General features: G+C 34.4%; 2 protein-coding genes across 3 annotated transcripts; one reads left to right on the top strand and one right to left on the bottom strand.

The window, feature by feature from the left end:
• On the top strand, positions 1-1,855 carry LOC109019448. Its single transcript, XM_019001735.2, has one exon. It carries the CDS (start codon positions 116-118, stop codon positions 1,712-1,714), a length of 1,599 nt encoding a protein of 532 aa, XP_018857280.1. The 5' UTR covers positions 1-115; the 3' UTR covers positions 1,715-1,855.
• Positions 1,856-9,497: 7,642 nt separating this feature from the next.
• On the bottom strand, positions 9,498-26,027 carry LOC109019451 (villin-2-like). 2 transcript variants are annotated; one of them, XM_019001736.2, is made up of 24 exons: positions 25,705-26,015; positions 22,789-22,938; positions 22,438-22,537; positions 21,888-21,956; positions 21,519-21,755; positions 21,247-21,424; positions 20,993-21,125; positions 19,877-20,036; positions 19,655-19,805; positions 19,472-19,572; positions 19,232-19,390; positions 18,131-18,199; positions 17,993-18,061; positions 17,726-17,863; positions 16,746-16,874; positions 15,614-15,761; positions 15,457-15,467; positions 15,234-15,374; positions 15,027-15,152; positions 13,970-14,032; positions 12,795-12,896; positions 10,799-11,054; positions 10,149-10,378; positions 9,498-10,070 (listed from the first exon to the last, which is right to left on the bottom strand). In XM_019001736.2, the coding sequence occupies exons 2-24, from the start codon at positions 22,839-22,841 to the stop codon at positions 9,957-9,959; spliced, it is 2,937 nt and encodes a 978-aa protein (XP_018857281.2). In that variant the 5' UTR covers positions 22,842-22,938; positions 25,705-26,015; the 3' UTR covers positions 9,498-9,956. The 2 variants fall into 2 exon arrangements, with proteins under 2 accessions (XP_018857281.2, XP_018857284.2); XM_019001739.2 differs by lacking the exons at positions 9,498-10,070; positions 10,149-10,378; positions 10,799-11,054 and having other exon boundaries at positions 12,822-12,930; positions 25,705-26,027.
• Positions 26,028-27,769: the final 1,742 nt, after the last annotated feature.

Below are 27,769 nucleotides of genomic sequence, written 5' to 3'. Positions count from 1 at the left end.
TTGCCAGGAATGAGGATGTGGACAAAATTAGCTCGTGGCCACGTACGCCATCGGCCATCGACCATCGGCCCAGTAGCAACAAAAAGACCAAAGCTGTGCGTGCGAGCGAGAAAGAATGGGACTCTCAGCAAAGTCCAACGCCAAAGCCAAGAGCAGCAGCAGCAGCAGCGAGAACTGGGGTATGGGTCTCCTCCTAGTCTTCTTCCCCGAGGATAACCACGACTCCATTGTTGAGAAAAACAAGCTTTTCTCCTCGTCCTCGCAACCTTCTTCTTCTTCCCGGCCTTCTTCATTGAAATCCAGCATTAGGAGAAGCAGCACTTCCAACCTTATCCTCTCCAAAGCCCAATCCACCATCTCCATCTGTGCCCTTTTCATCTTCATCACCCTCCTCCTCTTCACAGTTTCCACCTTCGAGCCCACCCCCATTAATAGAAACCATCCAACCTCCCCACGAAGATTCCTGTCCCAAAAACCTCCACCGAATTACATCTACAACCCGAAGCCCAAACCCAAAACCAATATTAACCACAATTCTGAACTCCGTTCCTCATGGTTCTGGAAGACATTTACGGAAAATTCAAACAATGCATCAAAGACATCAAAGACTGCTCTTTTACCAACTGCGCTACAAGGAATGGGAACTCTGTATAGGCGAGGTACCAAAGCAATGAACGATCTTGTTGTTGCTCATGTGCTGGAGGATGTCACAGAGGACGACTTCCGATTGTTTTCGAGAGCCTTGCATAGGTCTGGCCTCACAGCTCGAGCCGACATAGTTTTCGTATTTGCAACTTCATCGTTTTCTTCCAGATTTGGTTCCATTGTTCAAGAAGAGAACGACTCGTTTTTTAAGCTAATTCGCCATTATAAGGAATCGAACAGTACTAATCCAAAGCGGGTGGCGGGTTTTGACGTGACTCGTTTTACGAAGGCTGGAAAGAAGGAGAAGAAGGACATGGGCGGGGAGCCCATATGGGGTAAGAGAATTAGGAGCAATTTCAGTAACTCGGATGGTGAGGAAGGGGATGCTGTGTCAGCCGCACTGAGTTATGGCTCGGTTGTGGGGTTTGAATCTGCCGAGCTTGACCCGGAGAACTCGCTTTCCGGGTTTCTGGACAAAGTTTCGATGAGTTTGAGAAGATGGGCCTGTTATCCGATGCTACTTGGCCGACTTCGGCGGAATTTCAAGCATGTCATGCTGGTGGACGTGAAGAATTCTGTTGTACTAGGTGATCCACTCAGCCGAGTCAGAAACAGAAGCCCCTTAACAGTTCATTTATCAACTAAGGCAGAGAGTTCTTCCAGCAGGCATGGGAAGAGGAACTCGGAGAAAACTCAGTCCCATCGTCCGGTCAACTCGGCCGTCATAATGGGTGGAACTCGAGGAGTTCGTCGATTGTCGAATGCCATGTTAACCGAAATTGTTCGAGCTTCAATGCAACACAAGAAGAAGAACTCGGTTTCCGAATCGTCAATTCTGAGTCAACTCGTTGCCAGTGAGTTTATATCAAAGACGATCACTTTTATTACATCCCCCGAGTCGATTCCGGATACGAGTTCACTCGCCGGTCTAAACTCAGCTCCTCCCATGTCATCGTCAGATTACCCTGTAATCCAACGCGGTAATAGTAATCATGATTATAGTTCTGTCATTAGGAAGTTAATATGTTTATCTGAAGGGGATTCTTCTTCTGTCTATAGGGATTGTTAATTAAAAGGAAAAGCTAGAAATTAAAATAAGACATTCTATAATTTTTTTTGTTTTGTCTGTTGATTTTTTCCCAATTAGTCTTGTTGTTACTTATTCATGTGTATATAATATTTTGGAAATAAAGTTCTTTTCATTTTTGGCGGACATCATGTGGCAAAAATAGTTGTGATTTTGGTTGGTGTCGGCTATGGATTTCATGTTTTAGTACTTTACCTTTGTAATTGGTTTAACGTATGATTAGCACAATAATCTTCGATTGTCGATTCTGTCATTGGATCACTTCGAAGTAAGTTGAGATACGATAGTTTTAGGTGAATTAAATAAAATATTATTTTAATATTATTATTATTTTAAAAGAAAATTTTATAATTTAAGTTAGATTTGAATATGACTTGAGATGATTTGAGATGGATTATGAATAGTAGTGAGATTTGTGAGTTAAAGTTGTTGAATAGTAATAAATAATAGTGAGATGAGCTGAGATGAATTGAGATGACTTGCGAATCTAAACGTCTCTTTAGATGTACTCTACACTCATATTGGTCATGGGTTGAGAGTATGAATTGAACTCTATGAGATCTAATCGCCTATTGTTCCTCAGTGGCTCAATGGTAGAGTGGTTAGCTGTTATTTAACTGGTCGTAGGTTCAAAAATCCTATTTGGAGAGATTTCTTGAATTCTCAAAACTTCTATCGCTCCACTTTGCAGGGACAGAGAATTCATCGCTGTCCAACTTAAAAATATAACTTATTCTTTAAATTGTAAATCCAAAAACTGATTATTTTTTTTTTTTTGGTCCAACTGGACAAGGTTTCCTTGAGGAAGGAAGCTGTGGTCCTCTTGCTTTTGCTCCCCATGCTCTACTTTCTAAAGTTATATTCAAAGGGAAAGGAGAAAGAGGAAAAGAATAGATAATGATAGGTAAAAAAAAAAACTTGGCCCTCCTAATTACAATATAATATATATTTAGTCCAAAGTCATAAATGATAAACCAAAGTAAAGATCACTTGGGTTTTGAGTACTTCTGGTTTTTGGTGCTTCTTTCTAGGAAAGTGAAAGAAAATTTCTAACAACTGATAGTACTAAAGAAAGAAATGGAATAAACAAAGGGAAAGGGAAAGGGAAAGAGATTAAAGAAGAGGAAGTCATGGAGGGAATGTGAGGCAACTACGCGTAGGGATGGGAGAAGTGAAGCGCATTGATTAAAACCCATGTGCTCGTGATCCTTCTCTCCTACAGTTTCCGCGTTAACTTGTTCACAGTTTTTATGCTTTTTTTTCAAAGCCAGAGAAAGCTGGCTAGCTAGTTCCAAAAGATTCTGTTATCTTCAATCCCTGCCATGCCAACCAAGCAAAGCCTTTGTATGAACTTCACGTGGCATTCAATGAATTCACAACAAATATATATATAAAAACAAAGCAAAAAATGCCATTATATTAGAGTAGCTTTTGTTATATTCGCAGAATACATTTTACAATATATTTTATAATATATATTTAAAAGTGAGAATATTTTTATAAAATAATACTATTTTTATAAATTATTTTTTATTTTAAATATAATTATATAATATATTGTAAAAAATGTGATGTATTTATATTTTCTCTCAACAAAATGAGGGTTTCTAAGATAAGAAGTAAGAATAATGATAGAGTCACATTTGGTTGCTCGTGCCGGCTCTAATATATGTTTTTTTATGTGATTTTTTTAGTTACTTTTTATATAAATATTTTTAACAATTTTAAATATTTAAAAAAAAAAAATCACAATATCATTAAGAAATATTTCTTTAATTATGAAATAATTTATTTTAATTCGTGATTAAGAAAATATTTTTTAATAATTTTTTTTATTTTATGATTAAAGAGGTATTTTTTAATAATATTTTTAATTTATTTTATTTTTTTAAAATATTTTAAAATATTAAAAATATTTCTATAAAAAATAACTGAAAAAAAATATTAAAAAACACATTAAAACCAGCGGCAGCTCCAGCGGGCTCTAGTAGTACTCAAGAAGAAAAGTGTCATCGATCCTGTTCGTTTGTTATACTCCCGATACTGATCTTTTTTGCCCATTTCATAGGCAGGCATGCAGGCACATTAAACACTCCATTGACTTTCTTTGCCAAAACCAACGTTGATAATAAAGTTGGTACTGGTGAATTTCTTTAATAAGTAGGAGAAGGTACGTACGTGTACCAAATCAGTGTCTAGAGCCTAGCTAGCTAGGCTATATTTTGTACAGCCGGAGCAATTAAATTCCAGCTAGCTTGTTAATTTTTTAAGCCTCCGTAGATTGATCAATTCAGTTCAATTTAATGTTACATTGAATTTAAATACTTAATTTTTAAATTATTAAATTAATTTCAATTTAAAATCTTCTTATATATAAGATTTATAATTTTTTTTAATTTAATACATCTTTAGAAATAAAATTTATAATCATTTTTAATTTTTTATAAATAATATTAAATTATCTTAACATTTAAATATATTTAAACTCGTTTTAAATAGATTCTACATAACTCATTCCACATATTCAATTCATTATTATTAATAAAGAATTCAGCTCAACATCTAAATACAATCTATCGGTAAATAAATTATATTTGTAATAATTGAATGTGTAAATATTGTATAATTTTTTTAAAAAATAAATAAATATGATATTTATATAAAAAATAATATTTTTTTAATAATATACTCACGTTATATCTATTATATGATCACATGTCTAGCTAGTTAGATCTAATTGGTATTTATTCATTAAAAAAAAAAAAAATGTACAGTTATTTACCATATATACCACGCATGGGCGGGCTTGCATTCATGCTTAAAACTTTATAAACCAATTAAGAAGAACCCAATTTTCTGAGACGAGAGCCAAATGTTTTTCGATTCTCCTGGCTTTGGATGCTCTTTAAAATATTCTACAAAGTGCTATCTAGCTTGCTCCAACAACATCACGTACAATTACTTACTTGCATCGAAATTAATTAATAGTAAATTAGGCCAATAAGATCATTCACATCCCATTTTCCATAAAATTTCTTATAATTTAGTTAAAAAATAAATTTTGTTACAATTTTTTCTTAAATTTTACTCATATTTCAAAAACTCATACATCTCATTCTTTATATTTTATCTATTCTATTAAAATAATATTTCTCTATTATTTCTTTATTACTTTTTTTCTCTCACTTCCATTTACAAACTTAATTACTCAATATTTTTTTATATATATTTTGAATTATTACTCTAGTGAATATTTTAAACAAAAATTTTAATGATTTTTTTGTGGATATGATAATATTTTTAAAATTAATTTTTTTATATTTTCGTAATTAATTAAATTATTTTTAAAATATTTATTTAAAACTATAATAAAAATGAGTACTAGATAAAATATAGATGATTAGAATAATAATTTATTTCATGTATTAGAATAAAATATTGATAACAAATAATTTAGGAGATGAATAATAATTTCTTATATTTAATTAATTACTGTTTATTCCGTAAATATTTTTTCTAAAATAGGGATTGGGAGGTGAGGAATATTTTGATCAAATTCTAAAATAAACCTCAAATTATAGGAATATTAGTGTTTTGGAACATGGGATATGAATGCTATAAGTAAGCCACCGACAATAATAATGATGCCACGTGTTGTATCATAAGCCATTAGATACTGAGGTTGGGATCGATAACTCGATCGGACCCAACTGAAAGAGAAGGGTGACCGGTGACGTTCGAGTCCAAAGAATATATATTATAGGATAGGATATGGATGCCCTCCCGTGATGGCCCCACATTTGATTGTGCGACGCAGGCTTGAGATGATGGCATGCAGATTCACGTAGGATAGAAAGATCATTCGATTATACGACCCTTTTTATTTTTAGATGTCCAAATTTTAGAAGAATAAAATTAAAAAAAATTATCAAATACTAAAGAATAAGGTCTCATTTAGAAATACAAACCATTTCCTCTCATCACAAATTTTTTCATAATTTCATTATCAAAATCAATTAAATACAAACACTTTTCAATTTTACTATTATTCACAGATGGTTTAATTACTATTTATATATTTTTCATCTCATCTCATATCCCAAATGAGGCCTAAGAATTACTTAAGAGAAATCCTTAGGGCCGACCCAGCTGGTTTTCACACAAAATCAGCCTGCCACTTATATAGTTACACGTATGCCTTCCACCATATCTATCTTAAATCAGCAAACATCAGAAAATTAATTTCAAACAGAGAAATCCTCGCACCCCCCTTCGTCCCTCACACAGGCCTTCGTCCCTCGCACCATACCAAATCACAACCTCGAATTGCACCCACACCCAAGAATCGCACCCCCTGGGTCGAAGCTCAACCCAAAAGAATTCAATCGCATCCCCTTCGTCGAAGCTCAACCTGAGATTGTGGGCTTGCGATCGTTTCACTGTGATTTTGAGCTTATTCTCTATACTTTATGCTATGAGATTGCGGGTTTGAGATGGTTTTCAATGTGATTTTGAATGAATTATGGTTTGATTGTGGATTAATTTTGGTTTGATTGGGTTTTGATGGAAAGGAGATGGAGATGATCGACGGAGATGAGAGAGATCGACGATAGAGATGCGTTAGACTGAGATGGTTGAGTCAGTGTTAGTGTCGAACTGAGATGCTTGCGTCGGCGTCGGCATTGGTGTCAGACTGAAGGCAGAGAGAGCAATGAGGAAGAGAAGGCAGAGGACGGTGCAAATTAAGAATAAAAGGCTAGCACATACGAATTGATTGTCTATAGTGGCGTGTATTTATCTTAGAGTATTTTTTCCAACGTGACTTGAGATGAACGAATGATATTTTTTGTGAGAAAACCAGCCCGACCCGTTTGAAGCAGTTCTCATTACTTAATTAACAATAATCTCAATAGTTTAAACCGATCGATCTAATTAGTGCATTCAATCATTTTTTTAATCAAAAACCAAATTTTGTTGCATTAGCACATTCAATTTTTTGTTGTCCTGTAGGTTTTGTAATATTTTAAATATAACTTTTAAAAGAAACATATATTATATTCTTATGATCATCTTACTATGTTAAGGTGATATTATCAAATAATTCTTATTTTTTTAAATAAGAGTTAATTTAAAAATTGATATAGTATATTAATATAACGCAAAAATATTATTATTTTCTCAATTGGAGCATATGCATGCGTGACACATTTTCCACAAGACAAATAACACGAGTACGTGACGCCCCCCTGTCGTGAGAGCTGCAATCTTGTAGTGTTACAATCTGATTTAACTTTATTTTTTCTTTTGGGGCATATTAATAAATGAAAATATATTTACAATCGTAAATTATGTAATCGTTATGTAATTATTTAAAAAATAAAAATAAAATATAAGATTTATATAAAAAAATTAATTTTTAATAATAAATTTTATTTTATTTTTAAATTATTATATGATGTTTATACACTTTACAATTATTCGTAAAATTATTCTATTAATAATGGGTAGATTCGTAAGATTTTTAATTAATGAAGCTCGATCCACATGTAAAATGCTAATTCTTGATGGTAATTATAAATCGCATGCAGTAGTACTACTAGTACTATAGGTTTGACTGCATGCATGCTTTGTAAAGGGTCGGCAAGAGTGCACGCCGAAAGGCAAATTAAGTATAATTAATAAAGGTTTTAATTAAAAAAACTCAAGCTTATCATTACTCATATAACGTATTAATAGGTAATTGTTTATTTGCTATTTTTTTATTTAAATACATATATATATTGATATATAAATATATATGTTTAAATAAAATGATAAAAATAATAAATTAATATTAATATATAATATAAAGATGATAAGTACGATTACTTTTTAATTAATTAAAGTCCCCAGGTCGCTCTTTCCTTGCACCGTCTTCTTCTTGTACCATCTTAAATACTGAACAATAGCCCACAATTCACAAATATAGGCTGGAAATGATCAATAGGTTGAGCGGCGAAGTACTTAGGATGATCATGAGTTATGAATCTGAATAAAATGTGGGGACTCATTCAAACATGCGAGGGCATGATTTTGTAATATATAAGATCATTCGGTACTGAAGGATAGGTCCTTTTCTGCCCTTACCTAACACTTGCACTAATGGGTCTTTTATTAATTTGTATTCCCTTATTTATTATTTAAGGGCCAGGGGCTTCCAAGTTCGGCGTAGGGAATTTCTAGTCTAATTTCGAAGCTGCTGGGATTATCAAAGAGCTTAGGTATAACAGGGCTAGAATGTTTACTAGTCTATAGTTTTTTGTCGAACCCAAAAGAAAATTACTAATTATTAATTAATAACTTTAATATATGCCATGGCTAAAAATAATCATCTTTCTCTCCCGTTCCGTAATTCATATTGGGATAATCTGTTGTATATTGGAGCAAGCATTCCCCCAACTAAATAAGAAAAATATTATTTATATTTACATATCAATAGGTGTTTACGTATCAATTATTGATATATTAAAAATTATAAAATTATAAAATTTAAAATTTAAATATAAAAAAATTAATAAAACAAATATTATACATAAAATTATAAATTCATGTCACAAGGTCATTCAATTTGTACAAGATAGGCGTGGAGCAAAAACCAACACATAATTAATAATGCGTCGCGGGGGCACAAGATAAAGATAGTTTCGAATAAAGTGGGGCATGCATGCAGTTCTTGGATGCGCTAGCTAGCTAAAAGAAAGACATATACAGCACATTAATTATAAAAGGGTGCGGCTACTATGCCTGCCCCATATTGACCGCTGGGCTTACCACCGCCTAGGGTAAAAACAGTTTTTTTTTTTTTTGTCATATTTTTTTAATATATTTAAATATATTTAAAAAATAAAAAAATACATCAATATATTTCAAATTATTTTTTTAATCACTAAGCAAAAATAAAAAAGGACAAACGGTCAAATGGAAGTGTCAAATAGAATGGGCATTGTAATGTTTTTCATTATAAAAAAAAAATTGATATTTATAATCATAAAGTGCGTAAGTGTCAGATAATTTTTTTTAAAAAAAGATGAATAAATATGATATTTATATAAAAAAATTAATTTTTTAATAATAAATTAATTTTTTTTAAATAATTATTTGATATTTACATTTTACGACTGTATTTATTATTATTCTTATAAAAAAAAAAGATAAATAATTAAAGTACTAGTAGTTTAGGTAAAGGCTAGGGGGCATGCACAAGATAAGCACACAAAGCAGGTAGCTAGCTTTTACAATTTATTTAATTAAAGGAGCCACCCGGCCTCCTCATCTCCACCAACCGAATAATAAACAATACCACTGGACTCAATCCATTGTTTCTTAATTTATTTATTGTGAAATATAATTGCTTGCAATTGTTTGTTACAAAATATGCCCACATTTGACTGATCCTCCGATTGGAATTTTGAGGAGTAATAATAATGGAGTAATTTATTGATAATTTGGAACAATTTTATTGTCATTTTACATGGGGATGAGTTGAGGCAGTGCAGTACTAGCTGATCAGTCTAAAGTTGTTCCCTGTCATAAGATACGAAAAAGGCAAAGGAATGTTTCCCACTGTGTGTGGGTGTGTGTGTAATCATGCCTTTCATCCATCTAACCATGTTCTTGTGTATATATATATATAAAGAACAATCATGCATTAACAATAATATCATTAAATTAATTATTAATGACTAGAAATCTCGAAACTAAAGGGCAGGAGTTAGTTTTTCATGACTTGTAAAACAGCAACCAACAAACAAATTTCCATTCTTTAATATTAGAATCTGAGTACAAAAGCAGTACATATACATCCTTCCCCTTTTTAACAAAAATAAAAGATAAGAGAACAATCAGATAACCATAAAATGGAATGCATACTGACCAAATAAAAGAATTTTGAACTGCCCCAAACTCTATCAAACTAGAATCTGCGAGCGAGCATTACAAAAGGCAGCAATAGTTTAAAAGGACAAAAACAAAAAAGAATCACTCTTCAGATGCCATCACAATAAATACCGATGATATATCACATCTGCGTTCATCAAGGGGTGGCAGCACAATGCCAAGACCATCGCAAACCAGGCATGTTCTACCCAATAAACCACAGATATCCAACTTAGAAGTGCGATCGATATAATTGAGGAACAAGGAAGCAAAATATATATAAGGTGGAAAATTTTAATGAGCTTGGCCTCTAAAACAAATCAACTTTCTTCTTCTGCATGTCTTGCTTCCACTTTGGCAATTTATAGAATGCTTCTTTGGTCATCCCCAATACAGTTTCAAACTCCTCATCCGACAGATAAGTCTAGAAATTCAGGAAAGAAAATAACATTAATCACAATCCTGCATAAAAACTTAAAATTTAGATGTTCATAATACCAACCTCTCTCCGTTTAAAATCAATTCCGGTCGCTGGATTATCAGATCTGGCCTTCACTTGATCATAACTGAATGTTTGACCGCTTTCATTATCATTCCCCTGCACTGTCTCTTGATTTGGCTCAGAATCCTCCCCATTGCTTTGAGACGCAGGTGCAACTTCGTCTGCCTCCTTGACTGCCACAACTTCTTGATGACCCTCTGTTTCAGATTGGGCATTTTCAGTCTTTGCTTCTGCAGCAAGTACTCGAAATGAGCCATATGTTCAAATGTTTTAGAGACAAGTGAACAAACACGAGGCTAATATTTACTCATCAAGGAAAAACAGAAGCTAGGTGGTGGTTACAACATTTTATAAAATTGAATAATACTCTAAAAGACTGGGATGGTTACTCCATTGCTTGATACAAGCTAATATCCTTTTCTATTCGATGAGATTAACATGAGAGCTCCCCACCCCTCTATCATCTCAGCAAAGGCCAGGTACCTCAATTTTCCAATAATAGGTATAATCTGGCTAAACATGATCTGAGAAGGAATGATTTCCCATTTCACAAAGCATCTTTGGATAACTTTAGGCAAACAATTCTGATGTTTTTTGTGGTTCTAAATCTAATTATTTCGTGAAGATAATAATTCTTGTATATACCATACCATGAGGATTAGTTTCTGGTGGAGGACTGCTAATGGATGGGGTGGGAGAAGCATCAGGTGATTGCTTTTTTTCAGCAGTAAGAACTGATGAAAGAGCAGCAACTGCTGCTGCTCTTTGTGATCCTTGACCTGCGGCAGATGGCCTGGGAGCAGTACTCTTGGTTCCAGAGGAAGAAGTAAATGCAGAGTTTAAGGCAGCTAGAGCTTCAGCCCTTTGCCTATGTCCTTGATTTGACCCATTGGATTTGTCCAGAGCCTGGGATAGCATAGAAGTTGATTTAGCATAAGAATGTGTAAAAAAATGTGCATACATGCTGCTATCATCATCATCATCATCAGGTATAAACTAGAAGTATCCTACCAAATAATAATTAAAAAAAAAAACAAAGAAAAAAAATGCGGTAGCACAACGATGTATGTACACATCACAAGGAAAACTATAATTGCACCAAAGTCGAGTGATATTTAAGTTGCAATTTGGAGTGTGGCGTGCATGATACCCTCTCATGTTTGTAGAAACCAACAAGACAAACATTGTACAGGAGCTGTCAAAGTCAAACCGTTCCCAGAAAGAGGGCAATGTAATGACTTTCCCAATTAACTTATGCATACAGCCACATCAATTCCTATGTTCTTTTTGTATGATGAGCTAGTATGTATAGCATTCCTCTATTTCCAAAAGGCTTAATATTGCTGACCTCACCTCTAAAAAAGATAATTACTACATCCCAGAGTCACATAGAGAGATCTTGTTTTTACTCAAACTCGCATACAATATGACAGCACAAACCCCCTATTGTCCTGTTCCTAAACTCAAGTTGAATTGATTTTCCTTAAATTTTCTCAAGTAAACTTGGAGAAAATTATTTTAATCCCTAGGATGGAAGGGTGTTTTCTGATCCTTAGACATCAGAATCTCAGATACCTTGCTGAATGTGAAACTCGCAAGATAGATATGTCTGATGAGGCAAATCCCCTAAATGGAATACTAACTAACCACTTATGTATACCCTTTTATTCATATTTTGGTAAAGAAACTGACCTCACCTCTTTATAATATAGCATGCTCACTTTTAACCTGGACGTACCATCTCAAATGTGAAGTGACACGTGCACAAAGCATCTTCTGCAGTTCCCAAGTGAGGGATCATTATTGTCTTTATTGTAGTGATTAGTATTTTGCTCCCTTTACAACCTTAGGGAATATATGGTGTGTAGGAATAAGTATCACTCAATAAAGGTCTTTTCGTCATATAACCCATATACATGTATATACAGAAATGGAGGAGAGCCGGAGGTCGATTTTTCTCCACCCTCTTCTCTTCAATCTCCTCTTTCTGTCAAACCCTAAATGATCTCTCTTCCAATCTAACAACTACAATTTTAATGAGTAAGAAATATCCAAGTACATAGGATATGAAAAGCGATCCCATTGTTATATGGGAGATACATATAACAATTTTATGGGAGATACATTCCTTGCAGAAATATTATTATCACCATTGTTATTGTGAAAGTATAGATTCTGCAGGAAGGACATTAACACTGCCAATTAACATTTCTGAAAGGAATGTATCTCCCATTTTCAACTAAAGACTATAAATGCAACCCCTTTTGGCAATGTTTTAGCACTTCCAGAAGTGGGTCTGCTTGGCCTACATGCCTCAACCTATCAAATCACAAGGGGTAACCAACTAAGAGTTTATTTATCAAGCCTCTCAACCCGCCAAATGCTTTGAAATTCACTGCCCTTACACTAGGCTGGTCACATCAATAAACAATAACTCCCTTCTATTAATTTCATTTTTTAGGGGGAGCTTGGGCTGGGCAGGGGGCTTGGTGTTCTAGATCTTTGTGTGCCTAGCTTCATTCGTGCAAACAGAGTGGGTCGTGCCTCCTTAGATTATAATAATAAAGACATTAAAGTATTATACAGCTATAAGGGAAGGTGAACAGAATCTTAGCAATACGGTAGAGGCATCAGCAGGTTGTTTACCGACTGAGCTGATTTCCCAGAGGATGGATTGAATGCAGAAGATAAGGCAGCCAACGCTGAAGCTCTTTGAGTGGGTCCCCCTTGATTCCCACCGGATTTATCCTGGCCCAGAAGTAGCATAAAATATCATGCATCACTTCATTGGAAAAGAACAAGATTTAATGGGGGTATAATTGGAATACAAATGTGCACGGACTTGGAAACACATAAAGACATAGAACAGTTTTCCATTCATCATAATATCAGAAGGAAAAAAAAAAGTACCAACGGCAGAAAAAACATACTATTTCTTTTATTGGTAGAAACAATAATACTATGAACAATAATGGTACTTGTAATAAAAATTGAGCGGTAATAGCAATAGCAAATCATAACAGCGAGCAAGGTTTAAGTTACAACTATGAATGCAAAACTCATGGTGATGCATATACTTTATTTATTTTCATCTGCATTCACGGAAGGTTCTACCTTGAAAACTGTCAATGCAGCTGAATAGGCAGACGGAATTTCAAACAGGAAAGCAAGATTATGAGGACAGTTAAGTAATGGTAACTCATATAAGATATTATATACTTATACAGCACCAATCAAAAGTGCATGAATTATACAGCTCCAATTAAGAAAAAAAATCTTTGTTTTATAAAAATTAAACAAAAGAGTACAAATTAAAACCTAGTTACACCATTAATGGCTAGCATAATTTGTGGTTTTCCAAACGTTGAATACACAAGAATTTATCAGGACCTATCATTAGAACAAGAAAACATTCATATTAATAATGGGAAAATCTTTTCATGTTTTCAAGTTTTAACAAATAAAAATAAAATCTATCTTCATATATCCCTTCTGCTCCAACCACCCTTTCCCTCACCCCAGTTTTGGAAAACCAACATTGTATAAGGCTTTGGAATTACTGAAGTCAACTTTGAGTGTAGTCTCAAAAATAAGAAAAAAGATAAAGGGATAAAAAGAACCTGGAAAAGAAAATATTTAAATTTCAAACGTAGGACAACGAAGAATCCTCGTAACCAAAGAGATTATGGCTATAATTTGTAGGCAGTCAACATGAATTTCTCACGTTGTATTATTCATTGTATGAATTAGACATCAAGTTCATCTCACAACAGAATTCAAAATACATCAGTTATAGGAGGTTACATTAAATTGGCATATACCTCAACAGTGTGGCCAATCCCAAACAATAGCGCCACCTTCTTTTGAAATGAGTTTCCCTGAGCCTGTGTTTCTCAAAAATACTTGCTTAGGGCTAATTTTAAAAGTCATCAGACAATAAATCATTCTAAAGACCAATCAATTCATAAAAAATAAAGTCGTTTCTATGAAATCAAGTCATCTTAACTATGCTAAAAATTTATTCCTTTTATCTTTCTTTCTTTCTTGTCAAGCTATTCCGCTTCTCGTTTTTCACATCACAAACTCATCAGAGATAGAATTTCTGAAAACTCATAGGCAAAGTTCAACATTTGAGAAGTACTTCCAAGATTTTGAAAAGCCAACTTCTACCATATATGATAATCATTCTTAAGATTCGTCCAATTACCATTGAACATTGATAACTAGCAATAATTAGTATCTAATGCCATGGCATAGTTCCACTTATATACTATCACTTATAAGGGTGTACTCATATGCTGTGTGACATATTACATTCTGGATACCTCTCAAGTTGCTATTTCCGAGACAACGATTATGAATGATTCTAATCTTTTTACTGTGACATTATGTTATGCTTCCCCATTCTTCCAAGTTCTCAATTCCTGCATTTGGCACTTACTGCTAGTATCATTTGCCTGTTTTTGAGTGACTCCCATAAATTGATCGGATGGAGGTAAAGGTGAAGGGTAATGCTAGATACAATAGTCCTAGGGTGTGCAAGCCTCGCGCACTCTCTTTGGAAAAAAGTGGAGCCCATAATTAAAAAATGGATTTTTTCATGTGAGTCCTAGATTTGTTAACTTTTTTCAAAGGGAATGCACGGGAGCTTACACACCCTAGGATTGTACAAATCATGTCCCTTTCAATTAATTCCTACGGGACAAAAAGATTCCACTTTGTTTCATCCATATGAGTATTGCGTTCTATTCTCAACTTTGCATGGATATACCAGAAGAAACATCATCACCTTGATTGAGAACAAAACTTAATGATTATAAGAAAATTAAAATAAGTATAAAATCAATTGTAAGAGAGATCTGTCGATTAAACACATACAATGGCTTTTGCATGATCCCATGAAAAGTATGTTGTGAAGAAACATGGTTCATTTCCTTCTGTGACTTTGTATAGTGGCACGCTTGGAGACAACCCATCGAGAGATGCAGCCATCTCAATGTATTTCTGGAAAAACAAAAAACAATTGTCTCCTAAGACCAGATGACAGAGATAATATAACAAGAACCTAAACAGTTTACCCCGCACCTGGACAGTTTCAAAAGCGTTTTGCTTTTCTTTAGAATCTACAGACTGACCAACCCAAACAAACACTTCAGCATGAGTATCAAGTATCAAGGTATCCTCTGTCAACAGATCGTCCTGAGAAAAGTTGTAAACTTCCTCTACCTGCCCAATAATTATGTTAAAAAAAATGAACATAGAAGCCAATGAAAACCTGAGCCAAGCTATAAGGAGGTCTTAAACTCACCTGAAACTTTCCTGGGTGGATCCACATGACAACGAAAATGATCAGAACAAGAAGAGTGAGAATGGATAATCAGCACTTCAACAACTTATTGCACTTGGTTTGCCATATTTTAATTCATGGGAGAAGAAGCTTATTACACATTGAAGAGGAATGCTACCTTTGTTGAATGAGAATGTGAACAAGTGAGGATCTCTGACAATCTCCGGAGCAACTTTTTTACTGGTGTAACTTTGTTTCCCCCCAAGTCCAAACCAGAAGGTCGAGCTCTCTGTTCCTTCTTTAGCATGTTTCAGAGCAGCTCCAGGCTGAATAAGGCAATAACTCTTGATTAATGACAATGTAGAACGAAAACTCAGCTTAGATTTCCAGAAACCATGTTAAGCATGCACTGAATAAATTCCAAGCACACTTCCACCTAACTCTGTACTCCTGTCAACTTTTTCTACCAAGGGAAAAAGAAACATTGATACAAGGTACAGTGATTAAAATATGGAGACAAGCTACAATAAATTATCTAAAAAATTGTGATATATTCTAGAGTCAAATATAGCACTCTACTCAGTTGAAACAAATTGCACCAGCTTATGATATACGGATAATAGTATTAGGTTAAAGTCCTAGGTAGCCCTATTTTGCCAGCTGAGACTCGTAAGCTTAAGACATCCGAAGAGGGAGTTATGCATCCTCACTATAAATTTCTAATACAAAATTTAAAATAGCCAGGAAAAAATGGGGAAAATACAAACCTAACTAACCCAAACTACTCAGTGCTCTGTTTGGATACCAATAAAATGTACAAAATGTTAAGATATTAACCTGGTTAAATTTTCAATACTTTACTCCATTGGTCGATTGTAATTGATTTTCATGGCATGGCCCTCCATGATTTCCTTGTATCACTAAACCAGCATGCCTTGGCATGCTCCTGTATATGTCCAGTATACTTGGGCTATTGCCTACTCTTTTGATCAATAAAAATTTGTTTACCGATAAAAAAAAAAAAAAAAAAAAAAATCTACCAGGAAAGGACAGTTAAAAGCCAAACATAAAAACGTGGGGAGGCTAGTATTCACATCACAACGTTTATTTTTCATTTTCTTACAAAATTAAGTCAAAAAAGAAAAAATATCAGTTCCTTCTACACCATAGTGTGTTTTGTGCCTTTACTGTAATATGTTTGGCTTACTAACATGTTGAGCCCACTTGGTCATGCTTTGGACTGATGCTACTACATTTGAAAGCCGCAATATTGGATTAAATCCATATTGAAAACAATTTTCAACAAGTACCTTCAAAAACTCTGCAACTTTTGCAGCCAACTGCTGCTGCTCAAAGGTACATTGATTTCCATGCCAGGTGAAAATTGAAGATCCAGATTGCAGGATAAAACACTCCATAGAATTCAACGAGGTTGCAACCTAAACAAGAACAAACATATATATATATATATTCCTGTTAGAATAAAAACGAGAGAGTCGAGACTATTCAAATGATTATTGATGTCTACCACAATTATGCAATTTGAATGGTTTGAATTTCTGAAAGGAAGGGGGAAAGGGGAGTTAATAAACTAGTTATTCTTTTGTTAGTCTATTTAGGCCATCATATCTAGTCCACTTACCACTTATAATCATGTCAAAAAATTCAAAAAACTAAACCTACATATATTATGAGAAACACCTCATTGGGTATATATCTGGCTATTGATATCATATAGTTGCAGGGCCTCTCTACCTACTAGCTTAAATTTTTGGGTTGGATTCTTTAACATGATATTGGCCCTAATTTCTTGTTCTTGGAATCTGTCTCAGGCCCAATTATCTTCAGTTTAGTTTTGGTTGAGCCATCGAACCTTTTTTCCTTAATTTTGGTTTATGTTGAGCTTGGATATGAAAGGAGGTATTGACTTTTTCACACTATATTGGTACGTGCTCGGATTTAAAAAAAGAAACTTGTCTGGCCTCTCCACCTAATAGTTGATTTTTTTGGGTTGGATGCTTTAATAATCGTGTCATACTAGAGATGGAAATCCAGATGTTATAGTATTGTTCTATAATATAAAACATTTACAGGGCTTATGATAACTACCATAATTACAACACTGACCACAGGAACAAAACAATAGGCAGAATTGTGGTTTCAAATTAGCTAATAGGAAAACCACATAAAAAAAGCCAGAATGTGAAAGATTTTTCCAAGGATAAAATATTTTAACAATAACAGAAACCAGCTTGAAGTATGACAAAGAAGAAATTCAATGAGGGCATACTGCATCAACTTGTACTGCTTTATTGTTATGAATGGAAGTTCCAGATATCCGAATGAGTGCAACAGAGTCTGCCGTGTAAGTTTCATCCGTCAAACCTTTGTCAGCTATTAATTTTTTGTAACCAGAGCTCAAACCTCCCTGAAGATGAAACCAACGAATTACACTGTTAGCTATAAGCCGCTAGTTGGGACAAAAGATCTTATCATAGTGGCTATGATGGAAGCTTGATATGAAAGGCAAACTTTAGTGCAAGTTTAAGCAGGATACCTTGAGGACCACCATAGGTTGAAAAAGTGCAACAAATTGCGGAGGCTCTTTACCTTGAAATATGCGACCCTGCAAGAAACACTCATTATATGCAGGTCTTATGTCACGTTTCCCTTTTGAATAAAAACAATATGCTACCTGAACAGGTCTCCCCTTTAATGAGTTGAACATAGTATTAGCCAACCGAGTAGCCATCTTTTGATCCTCCTGTATTGTAGTGGATACAAGAAAATCAAAGGTAAAAGTTAGGACTCTTTTCTCAAGCATTAGAAAAATGTGATGGATGCAAGTTCTGTGTTGTATAAAAAATGATTACAAAAGTAGCGTAAGCAGAAAATTGTGCCGTACATTTCAAAATGCCTGATCTCTTATAAAAGTAATATGGAATATCGGGCTTATGGAGAAAAAGAGTTGCCACAAAAACATCTGGCAGTATGAGATCCTATATCTTTCTAATAAATTATCAAAACCAAAACAATAACAACTGCCTGAAATATGAATAAATAACACAAGGAGATGCATTTATACACAAAATTGAAATGAAATGCCAGATATTAATTGTGACAAGTTATTTGATATCCATAATCACAAAAGACGAAGAATTTGAGATCTTTTCCCCATAACATGGATCACTGACCCTAGAATACGAATTGTAGTTTTTAAGGTGGCAGGTAATGGTGAAGACCAAAAGCAACTGGATAGGTGAAGTGAGGACAGAAGGCAGAAATATAGATGAACATAATATATGCCCTAGATAGTGGATTTAAAAAAAGGAAAAAGGAAAAGAAGCAATGTAGCCACCCTTAGACAATTGAGATATAACATTTCCTGAGTTGAGGATACACAAAATTCACCTGAATAACGATCACCGTTGTTAAAATGATTAAATAGCTTCACAGAAGTGGTGAATAAATCATTTTAAACAAAATTTCTAGTAACAAAATTGACTAAATCTTTTGCGTGATTAAAAAATGAAACAGTGAAATCCATCAATGAATACGTAAACCCAAACCCAAACCCAGAGTAAAAAAATAATAATGGAGGGTGAAGACTGGGGTTTAAGACTTGCTGGGTACCTGTGTACCTCAGCAATTAAAAAAAAAGATTTGCAAGGTGAATTACTAATTATAAGGGAGTTTGAAAATACATCTCTCTGCTTTGTATATTACAAGAATTGCATGCAACTGTAAAGCCATTCTTTAAAATACTTCAGACCCAAACTAGAAAAATGAAATTTACCTCAACGCTATCCTTTCCAAACCAAGAGCACAAAAAGTAATCTTCTTTCCTATCACCAGAGTGGTACGTATACAAAACAATGTAGCAATCTCCACCATAAAATTTACCAATATCCTCTCCAGGCAATGGAGTCTTGGCACTGCCATTGATGCGCCATACCTGGGGGAAAAAGCAATAGTCAATATTTAGAAAGATACTAGATTTGAATAGAGTCAGCAATGACAAAAGTATCGATTAGACCTCCATCTTTCCACCTCCCTCAAGCAAAGGAGGGATTTCCTCATTTACAGGAGTACTTTTTGTCATTCCCTTGACCCCAACTCCTTGTTGCTTCAACAAAGCTAGCAGTGCACAGGATACAATATTCAATCAAGCTAACTCCAAGATGCTTTTTTAATTTATGCAAGAGGAAATGACCACTACCTGCTACTTTGCCTCTTCCTTCCTCATTGGCAGGAGTCGCAGAGCCCGAAGGCCAAGAGTCAAAGTTGGATTTAAATGAATGTGTCTCATAACCTTGAATAAGCCGTGTAATCTGAGTCGATTTTGGCCTATTTTGACCAGCAACAAATTCCTGGAGTAAAATTTGAAATTAAGAATCCCTACTTTCATGAAGACATCAAGAACTGCATGTTATGCCAGTACCTCAGCCACTTGGATGGCAGCTTTTCTCTCCTCCAATTGCATTACCCGGCCAACCCAAATAAATAACTCAGTACCACAGTCCAGCAGATAGCATTTGTTGTTTTCCAACTGGGATTTGGATAGTTCACCTTCTATTATGTTCACCTGTCCATCAGTAATGCTGTAGAAACCAGAAAAAACCAAGTAAGCATTATGTTGATAGCTGTAGACATTATGGGATACTGCCACGCTAACTAGGACATGCTACCTTTCATCCAGAACAAGAAACTCAATGATGGAGACAAACATATACCCATGAAAATCATACTCCCTTCATCCTAGTTTGATTGTCTTGATATGAAATGAAACTATGGTTAATGAAGAAGAAAAAGTACACCCCTCTTACCAAAATTAACAAAGGTGGCACATCTCTTTACGAGTATCTTGAATGGTTTCTTTAACTATTGAGGGGCCATATGGTAAGATGCAGGCATAAATGCTTTGATTTTCTGAAAGTGGACACACATTTTGGGACTTCCCAAAAAGAAAATCAAGAAACTCAATACGCGATAAAGTAAGAAAATTATAAATGAGAAAAAAAAAAAGAAAAACTAAAATACAAGAAGTTGCTGATGTATAAAACATCAGCCTCTTGGTTAAATGCTTTGACCTTAAGCACAAGGATAGCATTGAAAATATACATAACTTCATTTACTCTCACCCTGCGAGTTAAATGCAAGCATAATTATATCCTCAAGTTTCCTGAACAAACATCTAAAATCAAAAGGTGATATTTTTCTTTTTCTTTATTGTTTTGGAAAAGTTTGACTGAATATAATTGAAAGATCAATTATGAATGAATAGAGGTGAAGAAATAATCCTTGAGGGAAAAGCACGGGCACACACACAGACACCGCAACCTCTCCACATAAAGTCCAATTCCTGAATCCAGGGCACAGGGTGAAGTTCAACATTTTAGACACCTATTATCTGCTTCCCATTTTCTCACGCTATTACCACTACTCAAAAAATATGCTTTCAATCAGAAATAAGAACAATGGAGGAAAATATAAGAAGGAAATTCCATAAGAAAGCATAGCTTTGACACATAAATAAAATCATGGTAGAGGGGAATACCTATAAAGTTTAGCAGGAGTGGCCTCAGGAATAGCATCATCTTCGGCAGTGACCTTCTTGCCTATTGGAGCAAAACCACCGAAGAGGACCCAGAACTCACCTGAGTCTGACTCAGTATCCAACTTGCCATCATCTGGCATGGAAAACTCCAACATGTTAAATCAAGTAACCAAATAAAGGATAACCCTGAATCAAAATAGATATGAGCAAAGAGTACTGGTAGGATAATAAGAGTGGTAATACACGTGTCTTACCAACAATTGCAACATCACATATTCCCTCATGATATTTTTCCTTCAAATACTGAATTACTTCCAAAGCCTTGGCCCTTTCCTGAATATTGGAATTTGCACCATTGAATTGATAAATCTTACTCTCAGTGTCCAGGATAAATACATCATCATGGTTCAGTGATGACCGAGCAAATGGAACCTGCATAAGAAAAATCGAGAATGATAATTCCTTCATCTATCCAAATCCACATCTAAAGGAATTGCATTAAATTCATGAAGTTAATTTTCCCTGCCTGTTTCATTCTGACAACTCGTTTTCCTCTACAGATATACAACTGTGTTTCAAATTCTTCTTCCTCCGGCTTTTTAAATCCCGATGCAACACCACCCTCCAGTGGTATTATACAAGGCTTAAAGTAGGACAAGAATTTGTCAGATTCATGGCCTTGTAATTCCCTGTGCTGCACAGCACGCCCTCCAAGCACTGCATCAAGTTCAACAGTTTTTATAGCTGCCGTTCCGGCTTCGTCCTGTGAGAAGTAATGAGGCTTCATGAGACTACATTTTTAGATCAAATCTTACCTTTTATATTTTAAAGAAAAAAGTTAAAACTCCAAAATGAGGAAACAAAATTAAATCACAACAAGAAGAAGAAGGCACACCTGACTTGTATCTTTCCCAATCCAGAAGTGTATATCAAAGAGATAAGCACCTCCTTTACCTTGCGTTGTCTACAGAAGGGCAAGACAGATAAGCATTGTATACAAGGGCTGTTTTGCTATAGGTATCTATAATCATTTACATTGAAACCCTGGCCATCTTTTATTGGACCAAACCAATGAAAGTGCAGATGAAGAACTGAAAAATCAAGTAATTAGGGTCACAAGCATGTATCATTTGTTGACTTCTAATCAGTGCGTAATCCAACCAATCTTTCTAGAATACTTTTAAACCCCAAAAATAAGACCCACTTTGTCCTTGTGTCAACTCCAAACAACTTAGAAGAATAGCATAATCAGTCAAGACTAATGTTTCAGCACAAGCAGTTCAAAACGCTCTTTCTAAAAGAAAAACATCAAAGACAATGTATGCACGCATTGAAGTTTTTTAGGGTTCCTGTGAGGTGAAAAACATACATACCAAGATATAAAATTATGTCAGTAGAGAGAGAGAGAGAGAGAGAGAGAGAGGAGCATTGAATGAAGTTTGAACCTGTAAGACAATATAGCTATCCCCCATGTAGAATTTTCCATATTCGGATTTTGGCAATGGTATGGGCTGAAAGTTCTCAATTCGCCAAATCTCAGTTCCTCTGTAAGATGTTAAGTTTAAAATCTAAGAGCGGAAAGGCAACATGTTCAACATATAACAAAATACCCAGGAAAACTCAGACAAGCACACAACTGAAGGTGAACTAAATTTATACAGACTTTCTGTCAGAAGTGGAGGCAAATCCGTTTTATGTTCACCCCTCTCTTACTCACAAAATCATACAAAAATAAGTAAGCAAATAAACAATGTCCACAAATTCATTTCTTATGTCACTACTCATAGTAAGGATACACTCTCTGACCCGCTCCCTGAAATGCAGGGTCCAATTTTGCAGAGCTAGACATTTCCAGGAAGCTTTCTTTGTCACTGATTCAGAAAAGGCCAAAAAAGATGTTTTTTTACTCCTATTTTCTAGTGTCCAGATTTTCCTCAAGAATTGAACTGCACAAGAGAAGAAACGGGAGATTAAAAATATACCAAGAACAAACATTAACAACATAATCTATAATGTTATTTAAGCATATTAGCTGTGTTAGATGAGCCCAATGCATCAGATAAGCAGAGGTTGCAAAAAAGACAAGTGTTCCATGGCAACAAAAATAAAATAAAATAACTAATCTGAAGAGCCAAATATAACCAGGCAAGAATGTCATTCTAATTTTCCTGCTGATGCCAGAAATGTGGAGGTCACAACAAAGTGACAGTGTCAGAGCAAATAAAGCAAGTCAATTTGGCAATTGCATGGCTAAGTAATATCAAGACCTGCGAATATAGGAACTTCCGAAACAAAAGCAACATAAATTTTCAATTTGATAACTTGTTACTAAATATGAATCAAAATAGGTCCTCAGAAAGACCTCATAGAAATCCTTAAGAGCATATCTTATCGATATGATAATACTATTATTGGAAGCGCGTATCTGTCATAACGGATTTGTTTTAACTGCTAGTATCTATCACATCTGGCTTCAGCCTACATCCCAATAAAGCCAAAGTTACGACATACTGATTTTTTACATACAGCAACCCTTCATAAAAAACACAGTCTACACTATATCAGACATTTATTATGTAATAAGCATGTGTGCAAGTGTGTCAATCTGAAGCTTGAATGTGTCTAATATTTCGTGATTACCAACAACTTCATCCTTCTGTATTAGAGTTTCTGTCTCTTGTGTACATTCCATGTAATTGTGGCATTGCCTATTCTTTCCTATCAATAAAATTTTGGTTTACTTAAAAAAAAAAAAAAAAATCCTTCAGTGTCGGAGTCTAGCATTTGCATTGGATTTGGTATTTTACATCTTGTTTGCATGCTACCTCATTTCTTGCTTCAGTTGTCAAAATCAGAAGCAATGATGGATTCAGGAACAAAGGTCAAACTCAAATATATCAAGTGGTCAATAAGTTTTTTTTAAAAAAACATGAGATATATTCATGTTATCCCCATCACATAAACCATTATGACAAGGGAATCATAACCTCCCTACCCCTCACCCCACTTGGCTACTTCACAGTTGAACCTAAGCCCCGTTGGAGTTGGGTCTCTCCTCTTATCCTCATCACATCAGTAGAATGCGACTTTTATACAGGACTTCAGCTTCCAGTTCATTGCTTCCCATAGTGCAGAAACCGAGTCCTTTGTACTCTTTCAATGAATTTCAAAATAATTGTACTCTTTCTCTTCACGGTTCAGTTTGTCGCTTGGATTTTACATGCCTTCCATTCACAGTGATTTATCAACTAGGAAATAATAAATTCCACCTCTTTTACACCCTAAGCATGTCAAAAAAGTGCCTTTTTTTCCTTCTTTCCTCCTTCAGGTCAGTATATGAAGATTTGCAAGTGGAAATGTATGAGAAGGCAATCCCATGAAATTTTCCTTGAGAATGATTGTCATGTCCTATAATATCCCCATGGCTTCCATATGCCACTGCTATATTACCTGTTTCTCTGCCAGTTGTAGCCAAATGTCTATTACGATAAAAACTTCAGGTAATAATAAGGTTAACCGTTTAGATATCCCATTCACATATTGAATTCTTTATGATCCAAGTCCCAATATAATAGCAGTCCTTCCAACAAGTCCTGACTTAGCCAATCCTCATTCTATTATTAAAAGATAGATACAAAATCCAGAATTAAAAACTTTATATCATAGAGTCAATCTCATTGTTCGAATTTCATATATTTGCACATACATGCCATAACCAACTTGTGAACTACATCCAATAAAGATACTTGTCATCTTTTTTTCTTTTTTTCCGCATATATATATATATATCCAGCATGCAAAACTTACCAAAGTACAAACTGAAGAAGACACGGGCACTGTGGAATCAATGATGAGCGTTCTAATTCATTAGCCAAAACAATGACCCTTTTGAATGTGCGTGTCCTTTTTAACTCCATATGGATATCCTTGGTAACTCCAAATAGTCCTGCAACGAATCTATTATTCCAACTAAACGCATATTCCCCGTATCAAGTAGACAAGACACGTACATGCCATGTCCCAAAGTCACTTACTGTCCCACATTAACCCTTGCCGAAAATCTCCAAAATTGATTTGAGCCTCCAATACTAACACCCATGAGAAATTTTAATCCCCAATCACATTTTCTTGGCAATTGTGTCATTCAAGACCGACCATGAATACGTTGGTCACAATACATCAGGACATAAAAAATCTGGAAAATTATAATAAATCACCCGATTTATTCACAGGCACGGCCAATATTTGATCTCCTTGTTTTGGACCCACTTTCGTATTCTATTCAATCATCTCCTCTACAGATACGAAATCTAAGAGCTCCCATGGAATTCGAAACAAATTTAATTAAAAAAATTACACATAAAATAATAGATCAAACTACTAGCAGAGGAACAGCGAGTTTAGACAAATGATCAAGCAACTAACCCACGACAAACAATCCAAGAACCGGAAGACCCGTCACATCAAAGCTCATATCGAATATAAGAAAGACAAACAAAAAAATGAGAAGAATCCAAACCAACTAAACTTAGCAGAATATTACGTACGACCAGACCAGGAACTACAATTCTGAACCGCAATAACGATAGAATAATGGATCGGAATACAATTCTGTGAAGAACGAGATCTGAGAATCACCGAAATGTTGGGATTGAAAAGATTGATCGGAGTACGAGAATGAAGGAAGTGATGATCAGAAAGAAATAACGTACCTTGAGATCGTTGTCTCCGCGACAGTGATGATGGGGGTGAGAAAGAGAGAATGGGTGCTATGGGAAGGACGAACTGGAAAGAGAGAGAGGGAGGGGGGGAAAGAGAAAGGGATATCTGGAAAGAAAAAGTGAATTATTGCTCTGTGCGTGAGTTTTTCTCTCTCTAACTTTTTAGGCTTTTGAGAATTGTAATTCAGAGAGGGGGAAGAGAAAAGAGAAGGGTATGGATGAATAAATTATGAGGATGAAGATGAAGAAGAAAGAGAAAGTGGAGTTTGTGAGAGCTGGATGGGTATTTTTTATGGCCAAACATAAAGTCGTTATTTTGAGGCAAAGATCCGGTGACGGTGGCACCGGCCATGTTTCCTCAGTCCTTTGCCAACTTTTTATTTATTTATTTCTTATCATCTATTTTTAATTTTACGTCTTCTATATTTGTTTTTGATGATTTGTGTGTCACGAGATTAACTACTTAGATTTTATTTGGGTGGTAAGGTATTTTCGGATATTTTATAAATAGTAATAAAAAAATAATTATAGAATATTAAATAATAGTTAATAATAATAAAAAGTAAGTAAAAAATAATAAATAATAATATACATTCGACCACTAAATTGATAGGACAAAACAAAATGTACAAAAATGATGACTTGTAATGTTGCCAAATGGGTCTGTCCAGAATAAATCATAATTCAGGTAGACATTCCTCAATCCCTTACTTCCCGCCCGTCTTACCGCAGTGAGTATTGGAAACCGATCCGTTCCCTGCGTATTCGTATGCAACAGAAACATGCCATCATTCACAGAAACTATATGGGCGGTTCATTCATAATCTGTCTTGTATACTATCAATAATGGACCACTCTGTCTACTTCATAGCCTACATTTAGTTTTTGTGTCGTATACTCTGTAAGTTTGCACCGCAACATACACATATACAGACGCACAATAGTATATATTCTATCGAGAGCGTAAATGATCACTTTTTTAAAAAAGAAAGAAAAATTATATTTACATGTTAATGCGAGTACTTACGTGATAATATTTGATTTGTAAGAAAATTTATTTTTAAACTTTTTTTGCATATTGAATTTTGTTACGTCAATAATTTGAACTATTTTTAGGGGTTGATTGGTTTTATCAAAGTCATTTTTAAAATTTGATTAAAAGTATATATTTTTTATAAATCCAAAACTTCTAGAGCCATAACCTTATATTAGATTAGTCAAAATAATAATATAATATTATTTTTTCATAATAATATTTTAAATTTTTTTTATATTTTACAATTACACTAATTATATATTAATTAATAATAATATTTCTTCTTTTCACATATTTCAAAACTAAACAAAAAAATAAAAGTGAAAGTGCGTTCGGAGAAGTAAAAACCGTGAAAAATGAAAATTGAAAAATGAAGTAGTTGGGATAATTTTTACAATAAAATATTAATTTTTAAGATGAACAGTACATCTTCAAATTTGAAGATAATTGCAGCTCATATTTCAAGTTTTTAATTTTTGAATAAGCTAATGTAAATCATTTTATTTACATTGCTTCAAATTTTGAAGATCATCGGCTTTTCAATGCCAGTGCTCTAGGACTCTTTTGACATATTGACCTTAGGGGTGCTATATGCATGGTGCAAGGTGGGAGCGAGGCCACCCGCCCCGGTACGAGGGGTGGGGTTGAAACCGCACCCCACCCCACCACCCCCCGGCGCTCAATCCAATGATTTACTGGATCTATACTTTTTTTTTTGTCTAAAATATTTTGTTGACCCAAATTATAATATAATATAATTATAAATTTTATTAAAAAATTATAAATTCATTAGAGTTGTATTTTGGATCTGTTAAGTCTCACATTGCTTAAAAATTATTATTATATTACCATGACATCCTATATAAATATTGACTTAAGAGGTCAAGACAATCAATTAATTTAAATTCAAGTTTTTAATAAATGATATCTATCTATACAATATACTTATATAAATTATTTATATAAATATAAAAAATAATATTTTTTATTATAAATATAAGAGTGTGGGGCGGGCACCCT

Source organism: Juglans regia, chromosome 3, assembly GCF_001411555.2.
Source record: "Juglans regia cultivar Chandler chromosome 3, Walnut 2.0, whole genome shotgun sequence".
Classification (NCBI taxonomy): Eukaryota; Viridiplantae; Streptophyta; class Magnoliopsida; order Fagales; family Juglandaceae; genus Juglans; species Juglans regia.
The sequence above is the reverse complement of the archived record's forward strand: the minus strand, read 5'-3'. Positions and strand labels throughout refer to the sequence as shown.